Source organism: Rhinolophus sinicus, chromosome 17, assembly GCF_057876585.1.
Source record: "Rhinolophus sinicus isolate RSI-liver-muscle chromosome 17, RSI-T2T, whole genome shotgun sequence".
Classification (NCBI taxonomy): domain Eukaryota; kingdom Metazoa; phylum Chordata; class Mammalia; order Chiroptera; family Rhinolophidae; genus Rhinolophus; species Rhinolophus sinicus.
In genome coordinates, this window is record NC_142517.1 from 113,538,929 (window position 1) to 113,554,736 (window position 15,808).

Sequence of the window (15,808 nt, forward strand, 5' to 3'; positions counted from 1 at the left end):
CTGTTATAAGATGTCTAATAAGAAAGTTTTAAGGAACTCTTTTTAATATCTTACATAGTAATACAGTTTTTACTCTGAAAACTTAGTCTTGGGGCTGTGGTTGATATCTGAGGAATGGACCTATGTTGCAGGGAAAAATGACAGGAAAAAAATGTATTCATCTCAGATATATTTGCCATTTTGTTGGCCTAGCATTTCCCTGCCAAAGAATCTCTTTTGTCCTGGAGAAGGAAAAAGATTGAACTCAGCATATTGTAGAACAGTGTTTGAACACTGTTTCCTCACTAATCTTGTTTTGTTTTCTGTAGGTGCAAAATTTTTTTTTTTTTTTTTTTTTTTTTTTTTTTTAGTGATATGGATGGACCCTTTTACATTTAGAATTGGGTGTAAATATTTCTTCTCAGGATATCTGCCCAGGAGCACGAATAATCAGTCTGTTGTTGTGCTGCCCATTATGGGGAGCTTCTAGCCACATGCGACTTTTAAAATGGAAATTCATTTCACGTGTTTAATAGCCACGTGGTTAGTGGCTACTGCATTGGACAGCAAAAATAAAATGTCTCCATCACTGCAGAAAGGTGTGTTGTATAGTTTGGGTTATAGTATATGTAATTTAGGTTTGGTAGTTTGGCTGCTTAAAATTACCCCAACCTCTACCTCCAAACCACTTCCTAATTTGCATGGTTTTGTGTTTTTATAAAAACTCTGTAACTTAACTTCACACTTGCCCAGTAGGATATTAACTATGATGTCACCTTGGGTATTTTAAAAAAGAAATTTGTTTAAGTATTTCTTGGCAACTATATTTCTGTTGATTTTTTTTCGTGTTGGAAAAAAATACGTATGTTTGAAAAATATGCTTCATTCCATTTTGAAGGACCAAAATGTGCTGTTTGTGGTCCCTTGTGTTTTAGGAAGCAAGAGCCTACTATGAGCAGACCGGAGTTGGCCTACTGCCTGTTGTTCTGTTCAATGGGATGCCCTTGGAAAAGGACCAGCTAGATCCTGATGAGTTGGAAACCATCACAATGCACAAAATCCTGGAGACCACAACCTTCTTCCAGAGAGCAGTGTACTTGGTGAGTGGTTTTTGAAGGCTGATTTTGAAAGAGAAGGTTTACTTACATTTTTGTAGTCTCTGTAGTAGGCAATGAAATTCATTAAATATCACTGTTTTCTATAAACCACTTGTAATTGATTTGCAGACTCCCAGCAGCTTCTGCTGTAATGAAAATAGTCATTAGACTTTCTCTACATTGTTTTTGAAATAACTAATTTTATTGGTTTCAGGATTACATTTTATTTTAAAAATACTTGAGAAGTTAGCCATTCTAGGACACATTTGTTCTACTTGTAAGGAATTTTGACTTAGAAAAGGTTAAATTATTATATACATGTATAGTTATTGTTGAGACAATAACTCAAACTTTTAAAATGGACTATTCAGTGGGTTTTAGTAAATACAGAGGTATGCAGTTATCACCTCTAATTTCAGAATGTTATCATCACCCCCCGCAAATAAACCCGACACCCAGTAGCAGTTGCTCTCCATTTTTCCGTACCCTACCCCCTGGCAACCATGAATCTGTTTTCTCTCTCTATGGGTTTGCCTGGTTTGGGCATTTTGTATAAATAGACTCATACAATATGTGGTCTCTGTGACTGATTTCTTTCACTCACCATAACATTTTCAAGGTTTATTCTTGTCGGAGTATGTGTCAGTACGTACTTCATTCCTTTTCATGGCCAAATAATAGTCTCTTGAATGGATATAACATATTTTGTTTATCCATTCATTGTTTTTTTCCACTTTTTTTGCTACTAGGAATAATGCTGCTATAAACATTTTATGTACAAGTTGTACTGGGTATATATCCAGTAATAGAATTGCCTGCTTATTTGAATAGCTTGATGAACTACCAGACTGTTTTCCAAAGCAGCTGCACCATTAAACGTAATGCATCCAGTTTCCACTTTCTTGGCATTCTAGTCAGCACTCGATCTTGTCTGTCTCCTTAAGTATAGCTAGTGGGGTGGTGTGTGTCTCACTGTGTTTGGATTTGTATTACTCTAACAGGAATGCTGTTGAGCATTGTTTCCTGTGCGTATTGACCATTTATATCTTCTTTGGAGAAATATCTATTCAAATTACTTGCCCATGTTTCATTGGGTTACTTGTTTTGTTACTGTTGAGTTGTAAGAGTTATTTATGTATTCTGGATACCAATCGCTTATTATATGTATTATTTTCAAATATTTTCTCGCCTTTTGTGATTTTTCTTTTCACTATTTGGTGGGGTCCTTTAAAGCTCAAAATGTTTTGAATTTTAAGTCCAATTTACTTCTTTTTCTTTTGTTGCTTATGCTATTTGTATCATATGTAAGAAACTATTGCTTAATTCTAGGTCATGAAGATTTATACCTATGCTTTCTTCTGAGCATTTTTAGTTTTTCGTCTTAACATTTAGTTCTTTGATCCATTTTTAGTTAGTTTTTGTATATGGTGTGAAGTAGGAGTCCATCTTTTTTTCCATATCGAATTTGGCATACAACCGGGTATATTTTGGGATAATCAGTTGTTTCAGCACCATTTATTGAAAAAAATGCTCTTTCTTCATTAAATTGTCATGGCACCCTTATTAAAAATAAATTGCCTCTTAATGTATAGGCTTACTTTGGGACTGTCTGTTGTCTGTTGTTCTCCAATGACCACTGTATCTTTTCTTAGGTAAGTTCCTCATAGCCTTGTTTATTGTTGTAATCTTTCTTTCTGTCTTTCTTTCTTTTTTTTAGATTTTATTGGGGAAGGGGGAACAGGACTTTATTGGGGAACAGTGTGTACTTCCAGGACTTTTTTCCAAGTCAAGTTGTTGTCCTTTCAGTCTTAGTTGTGGAGGGCGCAGCTCAGCTCCAGGTCCAGTTGCCGTTGCTCATTGTAGGGGGCGCAGCCCACCATCCCTTGTGGAAGTCGAACCGGCAACCTTGTGGTTGAGAGGATGCACTCCAACCAACTGAGCCATCCGGGAGCTCAGCGGCAGCTCAGCTCAAGGTGCTGTGTTCAATTTTAGTTGCAGGGGGTGCTGCTCACCATCCCTTGCGGGAGTCAAGGAATCGAACTGGCAACCTTGTGGTTGAGAGCCCGTGCTCCAACCAACTGAGCCATCCGGGAGGCAGCTCAGCTCAAGGTGCTGTGATCAATCTTAGTTGCAGGGGGCAGAGCCCACCATCCCTTGTAGGACTTGAGGAATTGAACTGGCAACCTTGTGGTTGAGAGCCCACTGGCCCATGTGGAATTGAACCAGCAGCCTTTGGAGTTAGGAGCATGGAGCTCTAACCACCTGAGCCACCGGGCCAGCCTTTGCTTTCTTTTTTTAAAAAGAATTGTTTGAATCTTCAATGTCCTTTTCATTGTCATATGAATCTAAAGATCAGCTTGTCAGTGTCTGCAAAAAAAGGGCTATTGTGATTTTGATAGGAATTGCTTAAAAATCTGTGAATCAATTTGGGCAATAGTGACATCTTTTAACAATACTGAATCTTCCAACCCATGAACAGGATATGTTTCTGTTTATTTTGGTCTTGTTACTTTCTTTCACCAATATTTTGTTGTTTTGAATGACGAAGTCTTACACTTCTTTCCTTAAATGTATTCCTTAATATAGTTATTTTTTATGCTATGTAAATGGAATTGTTTTTTAAATTTAATTTTTGGATAGTTCATTGATAGTGAATAGAAGTACAGTTTGTATATTGATCTTATATGTTGCAACAATGTTGAACTTTTTTGTTAGCTCTAATAATAGTATTTTGTGGATTCTTTACCACTTCCTATGTAGAAAATATTGCCATCATGTGAGTACTTCTTCGGCAAAAAGAGATAGTGTTGATTCTTCCTTTTTAATCAGATGCTTTTTAACCTCTTTATATTTCTTCTGTTCTTGTCTAATTGTCTAATTGCTGCACTATGCTGAATAGAAGTAGTATTGAGTGAACATCTTTGTTTTGTTGCTGATCTTGGGGCTGGGGCAAGAAGGGTTGGGGGGTGAAGCTTTCAGTCTTTCACCAGTAAGTATGATGTTAGCTGTTGGTTTTTTTTGCAGATTCCCTTTATTGATTTATGAAAGTTTCCTTCTATTCTTAGTTTGTTGAGTGTGTTTTATCATCAAAATGTGTTAGAATTTGTCAAATACTTTTTCAGTGTTTATTGATATGATCATGTGGTTTTTGTCTTTTATCTATTAATGTGGTATATTATATTTGTTTGGGGGTATTTTTTTGAGAGTGTGTGTGTTTTTCTATAAGTTTCAGGTGTACAAAACAACATAATAATTAGACATTTACACACCTCACAAAGTGATAACCCCACCAAAGTTCCCTACCCCTCTAGCATCATATATAGTTGTTACTATGCCATTGACTATATTCCCTGTGCTGTACTTTACATCCTGTGACCATATATATATTTAATTACAGTTGACATTCAATATTATTCTACATCAGCTTCAGACATGCTGTTGTGTGGGTTTTTTTTTAAGTTTATTGGGGTGAAAATTGTTAGTAAAATTACATAGATTTCAGGTGTACAATTCTGTATTACATCATCTATAAATCCCATTGTGTGTTCACCACCCAGAGTCAGTTCTCCTTCCATCACCATATATTTATCCCCCTTACCCTCATCTCCCACCCCCCACCCCCTTACCCTCTGGTAACCACTAAACTATTGTCTGTGTCTATGAGTTTTTGTTTCTCATTTGTTTGTCTTGTTCTTTTGTTGTTTTTGGTTCATATACCACATATCAGTGAAATCATATAGTTCTCTGCTTTTTCATGTCTGACTTATTTCACTTAGCATTATACTTTCAAGATCCATCCATGTTGTAACAAATGGTCCTTTTTAATCTTTTCTTACCACTGAATAGTATTCCATTGTGAATATATACCAAAACTTCTTTGTGCACTCATCTATTGAAGGACATTTTAGTTGTTTTCATGTCTTGGCCACTGTAAATAAAGCTGCAATGAACATGGAGCACACGTGTCTTTATGGATAAATGTTTTCAGATTTTTTGGGTAGATACCCAGGAGAGGGATTGCTGGGTCATACGGTAATTCTATCCGTAAGTTTTTGAGGAACCTCCACACTGCCTTCCATAGCGGCTGCACCAGTCTGCATTCCCACCAACAGTGTATGAGGGTTCCTTTTTCTCCACAGCCTCTCCAACACTTGTTACTATTTGTCTTGTTGATGATAGCCATTCTGACTGGGGTGAGGTGATACCTCATTGTGGTCTTTAATTGCATTTCTCTGATGATTAGTGATGTTGAGCATTTCTTCATATGTCTATTTGCCATTCGTATGTCCTCTTTGGAGAAATGTCTCTTCAGGTCATTTGCCCATTTTTCAATTGGGTTGTTTGTTTTTTGTTGTTGAGTTGCATGAGTTCCTTGTATACTTTGGATATTAGCCCTTTATCGGAGGCACTGTTTGCAAAAATCTTCTCCCATTCAGTTGGTGGCCTCTTTATTTTGTAGATGGTTTCTTTTGCTGTGCAGAAGCTTTTAAGTTTCATATAGTCCCATTCATTTATTTTAACTTTTACTTCCCGTGCCTTTGGAGTCAAATTCATAAAATGCTCTTTGAACCCAAGGTCCATAAGTTTAGTACCTATGTTTTCTTCTATGCAGTTTATTGTGTCAGGTCTTATGCTTAAGTCTTTGATCCATTTTGAATTAATTTTGGTACATGGTGACAGATAGCAGTCCAGTTTCATTCTTTTGCACGTGGCTTTCCTGTTCTCCCAGCACCACTTATTGAAGAGGCTGTCTTTTCTCCATTGTATATTTTTTGCTTCTTTGTCACAAATTATCTGTCCATATTAATGTGGTTTTATTTCTGGGTTCTCAATTCTATTCCATTGGTCTATGTGTCTGTTTTTCTGCCAATACCATGCTGTTTTGATTATTGCAGCCCTGTAGTACAAGCTAAAGTCACGGAATGTGATACCTCCAGTATTGTTCTTTTTTTTAAAGATTGCTTTGGCTATTCGGGGTCTTTTGTGGATCCAAACAAATCTGATGATTTTTTGTTCTATTTTTTTAAAAAATGCCATTGGGATTTTGATGGGATGGCATTAAATCTGTATATTGCTTTGGGTAATATGGCCATTTTAACTATGTTGATTCTTCCGATCCATGACCACGGACTGTCTTTCCATTTCTTTGTGTCTTCTTCAATTTCTTTTAAAAATGTCTTGTAGTTTTCAGCATGTAGGTGTTTCACATCCTTGGTTAAGTTTATTCCTAGGTATTTTATTCTTTTTGCTGCAATTGCAAAAGGAATTGTTTTTTGTATGTCTTTTTCTGAGATTTCATTGTTAGTATATAGGAAAGCAATGGACTTTTGTACGTTGATTTTGTAGCCAGCAAGTTTATTGTATCCGTTGATTGTTTCTAATAACTTTTTGGTGGAGTCTTTAGGGTTTTCTATATATAGCATCATGTCATCTGCAAAGAGTGACAGTTTAACTTCTTCATTCCCAATTCGGATGCCTTTTATTTCTTTCTTTTGCCTGTTTTCTCTGGCAAGGACTTCCAACACTATGTTGAAAAGCAGAGGTGATAGGGGAGAGCCCTGTCGTGTTCCTGAACATAGAGCAAAGGGTTTCAGTTTTTCACTGTTAATTATGAGATTAGCTGAGGGTTTGTCATATATTGCCTTTGTTATGTTAAGGCATTTTCCTTCTATACCTATTTTATTAAGTGTTTTAATCATAAATGGATGTTGTATCTTGTCAAATGCTTTTTCTGCATCAATTGATATAATCATATGATTTTTGTCCTTTATTTTGTTTATGTGATGTAGCACATTGATGGATTTGCAGATGTTGAACCATCCTTGTGTCCCAGGGATCAACCCCACTTGGTCGTGATGAATAATCTTTTTAATGCATTGTTGTATTCGATTCGCTAGAATTTTGTTTAGGATTTTTGCATCTGTATTCAACAGAGATATTGGTCTGTAGTTTTCTCTTTTTGTGTTGTCCTCACCAGGTTTTGGTATCAGGGTAATGTTCGCCTCAGAAAATGAGTTGGGGAGTACTGTCTCTTCAATTTTTTGGAAGAGTTTGAGCAGGATTGGTATCAGATCCTCTTTGAAGGTTTGGTAGAATTCACTAGTGAAACCATCTGGTCCCGGATTTTTCCTTTTGGGAAGGTTTTGGATGACTGATTCAATTTGTTACTGGTGTTTAGATTTTCCAGTTCTTCATGGTTCAGCCTAGGAAGGCTATACGTTTCTAAGAACTTGTCCATTTCTTCTAGGTTATTGAATTTGATGGCATATAGTCCTTCATAGTATTTTTGGATGGTCCTTTGTTATTCTGTGGCTTCCATGTTAACTTCCCCTTTTTCATTTCTGATTTTGTTAATTAGTGTCTTCTCTCTTTTTAATCTTAGTAAGTCTAGCCAAGGGTTTGTCAATTTTGTTAATCTTTTCAAAGAACTAGCTCTTTGTCACGTTTTTTTCTGTTGTCTTTTTTTCCCTCTATTTCTTTTATTTCTGCTGTGATTTTTATTATTTCCTTTCTTCTGCTGACCTTGGGTTTCATTTATTGTTCTTTTTGTAGCTCCTTAAGGTGTAATGTGAGGTTATTTATTTGGGATTTTTCTTGTTTCTTGAGATAGGCCTGTAATGAAATAAATCTACCTCTTAAAACTGCTTTCACTGCATCCCAAAAATTTTGGTAGGATGTATTTTCATTGTCATTTGTTTCTATGTATCTTTTGATCTCTCCTCTAATTTCTTCTTTGACCCGGTCATTCTTTAAAAGTATGTTGTTTAATCTCCATGTATTTCTGTTTTTCCCCGCTTTCTTTTTGCAGTTGATATCCAATTTCAAAGTCTTGTGATCAGAGAATATACTTGGTATGATTTCAATCTTCTTAAATTTGCTGAGGCTGATTTTATGTCCTAATATATGGTCTATCCTTGAGAATGTTCCATGTACACTAGAAAAGAATGTATAGTCTGATGTTTTAGGATGAACTGCTCTATGTATGTCAATTATATCCATTTCATCTAATGTGTCATTTAGGGCTGCTATTTCGTTATTTATTTTCTGTTTGGATGATCTACCCATAGCTGTCAATGATGTATTTACGTCAAACTTTCCGCAGGTCAAACTTTCTTGACTTTGGATTTGGCAATGATTTCATGGATATGACATCAAAAGCACAGGTGACAAAAGAAAAACAGACATAAAGTGGACTTTATAGAAACTGAAAGCTTTTGTGAATCAGACAATACTATCAAGACTGTGAACAGACAGCTCACAAAATAGGAGAAAATATTTCCAAAGTGTGTACTCCTAAGGGATTAATATTCGTCCCCTAGTATAATTGTGTTTTGGTCAATTTCTCCCTTTAGTTCTGTTAGTAGTTGCTTGGTATATTTCAGTGCTCCCTGATTGGGGGCATAAATATTGATGACTGTTATGTCTTCTTGTTGTATAGTCCCCTTTATAATTATGAAATGTCCATCTTTGTCTCTTGTTACCTTTTTCACCCTGAAGTCTATTTCATCTGTTATCAGTATGGCTACACCTGATTTTCTCTGGATACCATTTGTTTGGAGTGTCAATTTCCACCCTTTCACTTTGAGTCTATGCTTGTCCTTGTAGCTGAGATGTGTCTCTTGGAGACAACATATGGTTGGGTTTAGTTTTTTGATCCAATCTGCTACTCTGTGCTTTTTTGTTAAGTGAGTTCAGTCTATATACATTAGGGTGATTATTGATATGTGAGGATTTCCTGTCTTTCTATCTTTAGTTTTCTGGTAAGGCTGTATCGCCATTGTTTCTTTGCCTTTTTGTTGTTGTCTGTTATTTCTGTGTGGTGGTATTCTATGCTGTTTCCCTCCGTTTCTTCTTTTATTACAGTATATATTTGAGTTCTGGATTTTTTTTGAGTGGTTACCCTTAAGTTTATGTAAAAGAAAGTTTGACATTTAGAGTATTCATTTTTCTTCAGCATCTCCATTCCCATATCCCGGTTCAGGCCTTTACTCTCCCCCTTTTTATGTTTCGGTTGCCACAAATTGTCCCTGTTGATGGTGGTCGAATAGCCTCCTTTAGTATTTCTTGTAGTGCAGATCATGTATTAGAATATTCCCTCAGCTTCTGTATGTCTGGAAAAGTCTTTATTCCTCCTTCATGTCTAAAGGATGTCTTTGCTGGATATATTATCCTTGGCTCATAATTTCTCTTTTCAGTCGTTTGAATATTTCGTTCCACTCCCTCCTGGCTTGTAGAGTTTCTGCTGAAAAATCTGATGATAATCTAATGGGCTTTCCTTTGTAGGTTACCGTCTTCTTTTCCCTGGCTGCCTTGAGGATTCTTTCTTTGTCGTTGATTTTTAGACAGCTTCAATAGAATGTGCCTTGGAGAAGGCCTGTTGGGATTGAGGTGATTAGGTGTTCTATTTGCTTCTTGGATTCGGGGATCCAGTTCTGTCCACAAGTTTGGGAAGTTCTCATCGACTATTTGTTTGAATATATTCTCTGTTCTCTTCTCTCTGTCTTCTCCTCCTGGTATGCCCATTATTCTTATATTGCTCTTTCTGATGGAGTCAGAAAGTTCTTATAGAGTTCTTTCATTTCTTTTAAGTCTCAAGTCTCTTTCTTATTCCATCTGTGTCATTTCCAGGTTTCTATCTTCGATGTAACTGATTCTTTCTTCCATCTGGTCAACTCTACTACCTAAGCTGGTTATTTCATTCTTAATTTCTTCTATTGAGTTCTTAATCTCCAGAAGTTCTATTTGGTTCTTTTTCAAAATTTCAATCTCTTTCGTAAAATACTCATGTTGTTCTTTGATTGTGTTTGTGAGTTCATTAAACTGCCTTTCTGTGTTTTCTTGCATCTCGTTGAGTTTTTTCAGAACTGCAATCTTGAATTCTCTGTCATTTAAGTCACATATTTCCATATCTTTAAGTTACTTTTCTGGAGACTTTTCACTTTCTGTCTGATCTGTCTTGTTGCCTTGGTTATTGATGGCAATTGCTGATTTATTTCTTCTCTTCCTAGACATCTACAAGAGTGGGTTCTGCAACAGGTTGATAGGAAGAGGTCTTTCTTTTGTTTTCCAGTACTTGTTGGTAGAATGTTTTATTTTCTCTCCGACTGCAGCTTTTTTTCCTCTCTCACCCAGGAGTCCTATGTTTTCTCTGGACTATTCCAGCTTCTCACACAATGGGGGGATTCCCTGGGAGACGGGTTTCTCCTCTGTTAATAGTTTGCCTGGGTCAGAGGGCTCAGAGCCTGTGTGGGTGTGTGGAGAGCTTTTGAAGTTCCAAAGCTCTTCCTGCACCAGATTCAGAGCCCGTATGTTTCAGCAGTTCAGTTTACTCCTGCAGGGATCCTCCCAGATAGGTGGGGCCAGGTGCGGGGTGAGTTGTGAGAGGTGGCCCAAAGCAATGGTGGCGACCACCACAGCCAGTCCTGCTTCCACAGCTGTCTCCCCATTGCTGGAACTAGCTGGGCTGTGAATCAGTGTCTGCGGACCACAGTTCTCAGAACAGCAAATATTCTGTTCTTTTGGTGTGACACTACTACTTTCCGCTTCTAGCACCGGGTAGGTGGGGGCGGGGCGAGCTCTAGGAGCGTAGGGAGGGGGCGGCTAGTCTCAGTGCCTAAGGCTTTCGTTCTCTGCTCGGCAGTGAGGGCTTAAACCACCGTTTTCAGCCTTCTTCCATCAGTGTTTTCTCCGAGGTCTTCTGTGAGCGTTGGGTTCAGCCGTGTTGTATGCTGTCCCCTCAGCCCTGTGGGCCATAAGGGGAGCCCTAGCAGTCCGAGTTCTTCCCTCTCCCACAGCTGCAGTAGTTCTGGGATGCAGGGAGCTTGGAGCACTGAGCTGGGTCTGTGTCCTGCGCCCGTGCGGATCCCTCTCCATGCATCTCTGTTCCCTCCTTCCCCGCTTGCGCGATTCGCCCACCTTTAGATCAATTCAGTGGTGAGACTCTTCATCTTGCCTGTCTGCTGTGTAGGGAGTCCTTTGTGGAGTTATAATTGTTCCGTTTGTTGTAAATTCCATGGGAGATTTACAGAGGCTCACCTTACGCCTCTGTTTGATGACATCTTCAGTTGTTTGGTTTTATATGTTGACTTAACTTTGAATTCCTGGGGTAAACCCCACTTTGTTATGGTATATAATCCTTTTTATATAGCATTTATTTAGTTGTTAAGTTTCTTACACCAACTTAATTTCAATAGTAGAGAAAAACTTTGCTCTTCTATAGCTCTAGCCCCTCCTTTACGTTGTTATTGTCATATAGATTACATCTTTCCCTATAATATGTCTATCAGCTTCGATTTATAACTGTTACCTTATTTTATAGTTGTTTTTTAAGTGAAGTAGATAAAGAGTCACAGACAAAAATATATGTTTATACTCTTTATATTTACCTGTGTGGTTACCTTTACTCGTGCTCTTAACTTTTTGTGTAGATTCGAGTTATTGTCTTGTGTCCTTTCATTTTAGCCTAAAGGAATCCCCTTAGTATTCATAGGTTAGACCTGCAAGTGAAAAATTCCCTCTGTTTTTGTTTATCTGGGAATGTATTCATTTACCCTTCATTTTTGAATGGTTGTTTGCCTGGGTATGGAATTCTTGGTTGGCAGTCCTTTCAGCACTTTGCATATATAATTCCACTGCCTTTTGATTTCTGATTTGTTTTGAGTATCGGGTCTATAAGATTGGGTAATATGTCTCTTCTCTTTCTGTTTTCATGATCCTCTCTTTGGTTGATTTCAGGATCTTTCAGGATCCTCTTTCATTTTTGACACTTCATAATTATGGCTAGGTGTGGAACTGTGAGTTTTTCCTCGTTGGAATACGTTTCCTCTTTCCTTCCTTCCTTCCTTCCTTCCTTCCTTCCTTCCTTCCTTCCTTCCTTCCTTCCTTCTTTCCTGCCTGCCTGCCTGCCTGCCTGCCTGCCTGCCTTCTATTCTTTCACAATAAACTACAGTTAACCTATGAGCAATGCAGGTGTTAGTGATGCTGACCATTCTACACAGTAAAAAATCCACATACAACTTTTGATTCCCCAAAACTTACTACCAATAGCCTGTTGTTGACTGGAAGCTTTAATAATAACATAAACAGTTGGTTAACACGTATTTTGTATGTTGTATGTATTATTTACTGTATTCTTATAATAAAGTAAGCTAGAGAAAAAAGGTTATTAAGAAAATCATAAGTACAAGAAAATGCATTTACAGTATTTATTGAAAAAAAAAATCCACATATAAGTGGACCTGTATATTTCAAACCTGTGTTATTCAGGGTTAACTATACACATGTTTTTATAATATGAGAAGTACAAAAGGGAAGAATAAGTGGTAAATGATTTCTCATCCCCCCAATGTAATTGTGACTCTGGAAATGTAGGGTTGCTTGAATTCCTGAGGCTGAAAAAAGCTTGGGGTGATTTTTATAACAAAGTGTAGTAACTGCTTGACAGAATGCATTTGGCTTTCTTTGGAGAGAAGCGAATAATAATAAACAGATTCAGAGTGGATTTCTGCTTACATTAACTCTTAACTAGTTTGTAGAGCTTGCTTATTTCTGGGGAAGCACAATGGTATGTGGAGAGATCACATACACCTGGATTTACATTTGTTTCTCACTTCTTATCAGCTCTGTGACTTTGAGTCAGCTGTTTAACCTTTCTGTGCCACAGCTTCTCATCTTTAAACTGGATGTTAGTAACATCTGCCTCACGTTGTTGAAAGAGTTAGCGATACTATTCATACAGCGCCAAGCTGTGCTTGGCAATGGTGGGACCTGCAATGTGGTAACTCTTGTTTTTAGCTGTTACCAGGACATAAGAAGATATTATAAAGTTAATGATTTCTTAGATTCTCATAAATTATTTTTGATCACATTTGTTTAACACTCATTTACCTCTGTCCTGTTTCTTTTTTTAGGGTGAACTATCCCATGACCAAGATGTGGTAGAGTATATTATGAATCAGCCAAATGTTGTTCCACGAATCAATTCTAGGATTTTGACAGCCGAGCGAGAATACCTGGACTTAACAGCAACCAGTAAGGAGCGTTTCAGGAACAACTTTGAGTTGTTTTTGGTTTGTCCTTCAGAATCTTTGCATTTACTGGGTTTTCAAATTCAGAAAATAATCTGAGATTGTGATACAATTTTATGTTTAAACTCATTGCACTTTGAGTTTATAATACATGCTTCTAAATTCACAGAAGTTTCCTCCAAAAGGAGAGAAATTCTTCCTGGATAAATCCTTGTAAACTTTGAAAAATACTCAGTGCCTTTTAAATACCAACTAAACAGACATTAGATGATAAAACGTACCTGTATTGTTGACTTTCTTAGTCATAAAGGTCTTAAGCAATTATCTTTTCTTCATCTTCCTTCTGGAATCAGGCTGCAATAACGTCGACAAATATCTTAAGTAGTTTTACTCTGAGAACATAAGAATGCCTTTCTAAAAAATAAAGCTTAATTAAGAAATAGTGCCATGCCATAAAACAATCAATTAAAAGTGTGCACTTTTACAGTGTGTATTTTAGTATATTTTTAAAGTTGTACGATCATTACCACTATCTAATTTTAGAACATTATCATCACCCCAAAAGGAATGATGTACCCATTAGTAGTCATTTTCCCCTTTTCCTATCCTCCATGAACCACTAATGTAGTTTTGTTTCTGTGGATTTTTCTGTCCTGCATATGGTAGTGTTTGTGCCTGGCTTCTTTCACTTAGCAGAATATTTTTCAGGTTCATCCATGTTGTAGCCTGTTCCAGCACTTCACGCCTCTTTGTGGCTGATAGTATTCCACTGTATAGATATTCCACAGTTGCTTATCCTCAATTGATATTCCTCAGTTGGTGGAAGTCGGGGTTGTTTCTACAGAAATACCATTTAAGAGGTAGCTATGGTAAACCCAGGTGCAGTTTGTTCCTTTTGCCTTTAGTGAGATTCTGAAGGCCACTTTAGCAAACAGATGGAAATAAGGTAGAACTATCATCACTTACCCAAGAAAATCTCACTGGAGGAGAAAAGATAACGTGTACTGGTGAAGTCAAAACCAAGTGGATTCATTATTGTAGTTGAGAATGATGAATATATAGGTCTGTTTATGGATGTTACTTTATGGTAACTATCTCTAACTTGAAACTGAATTCCTTTTCTTGTAGGTACGTATATGCTTACACTTGAAACGTTTATATGCTTATATATATGCTTATACTTGAAAAAGAAAGTAGTTAGAATGTGAGCTGCAGTCTTTGTTCACAGCTAGGTTTTAGCTTTTCTCCAGTTTTTCCCCCCAATTCTTTTATTTATTTATTTATTTATTTATTTATTTATTAGTTTCAGGTGCACAAAACAGCATTTTTTTTTTTTTTTTTTAAGAACTGGTCCCAAGTTTTTTTTTGTGTTTTTTTTTTTTTTTTCAATTTTTGTTGTGGAGTATTGGGAAAGAGTATGTTTTTCCAGAATCCGTCAGCTCCAGGTCAAATCATTTTCATTCTATTTGTGGAGGGCGCAGCTCACTGGCCCACATGGGAATTGAACTGTCGACCTTGGTATTATGAGCACTGCGCTCTAACCAACTGAGCCAACCAGCAGCCCTTCTCCAGGAGTTTTAATACAGCAAGGCAGAGTCAGTGTCATGAGTCTGTGTCCTAACTTTTTGTTGTTTTCATCATTTAAATTAAACTGAATGGTTATCTTCAGATTGCGCATGAATAAGGAGCACACGAACAGTTCTGTGTGTTGGATACTTTGTCCTTTGGGCACCGTGGTCATCACTGAAATGTGCTAGGCCATGGTAGCAAAGCTGCAGCCTCTGCTGAGCATTGGGAGCCTCAGGGAGGGAGCAGTGGGCAACCTCCCGGCCCAGTGGTCACAGCTCTACCCCCACGCTGCCCTGGCCCTTACTGTCCTGGGGCCTTTTTAGACAGTACTGTTTTAAGGCCATCGTGCGTCCTCCCCTCCCACGCATGATGGCCTGGCCGGGTCTGTCTGATTTACTATTGTTGTCCTTTACTAGACTATTGACAGAAAGGAGAGTAGGCCCTTCGTGTGCCTTGGTGAATGAAAGGCTAGGTGGGTGAGTGGGTGAACAGACAGATAAATGGGGGGTGGGCAACAAGCTGAGCTGGGAGGACAGAGAAGAATGGCTTCTGGATTGGGGTGTAATAATCCGTAAGACTGGAGACCTTACTGGAGATAGAGCACTTATGGCACCAGGCTGGAGACATTTTGTAGGTGGGAAGAAATTACTGGGGAGTTTAGAGCAAGGGGGTAACTTGATGAACTGGAATTTTGGCAAGAATAACCTGAGGGGGAACATTGCCCAAGGGCACTAATCAGAGAAGATATGGATCTGAAAATGACCTTTTGTTTCTGCAAGGGCTAAACTTATATTGTGGCACATGAAAAAGCTAAAATGATAGTTTTCGTATATTTTTTACCTCCCAATTGTTCTCTCCCCCTTCCCTCTCCCATAGGATAGGGAAGAGCTTACTGTGGTGGATGAACAATGGGAGGGAGAGATGAAGTCAAGGGCATCCCTTTGAGAGATCATTCTGTACTTGTACAGTGATAGAAGTGGGAATAGGAAAAATTTAAACAATTAAAGTGACACACACGTATATGAGAGTTACATGAGATACGTATATTTTTATTAACTTAGTGTCTTACAATGTGATTAATGGGATGGGGTCAGTGGAGTTGTAAAGTTGTGCAGTAAACATGAAACTATATTTCAC

General features: G+C 37.7%; 1 protein-coding gene across 5 annotated transcripts in view; it reads left to right on the forward strand.

The window, feature by feature from the left end:
* UGGT1 (UDP-glucose glycoprotein glucosyltransferase 1) overlaps positions 1-15,808 on the forward strand; it is a 124,922-nt gene that overhangs the window by 59,068 nt on the left and 50,046 nt on the right. For all 5 annotated transcript variants that reach the window (XM_019717989.3, XM_019717992.3, XM_019717991.3 and 2 more), the window contains 2 exons: positions 915-1,079; positions 12,986-13,106. In XM_019717989.3, the coding sequence (XP_019573548.3) occupies positions 915-1,079; positions 12,986-13,106 (286 nt within the window). The remainder of the gene's footprint in view (positions 1-914; positions 1,080-12,985; positions 13,107-15,808) is intronic.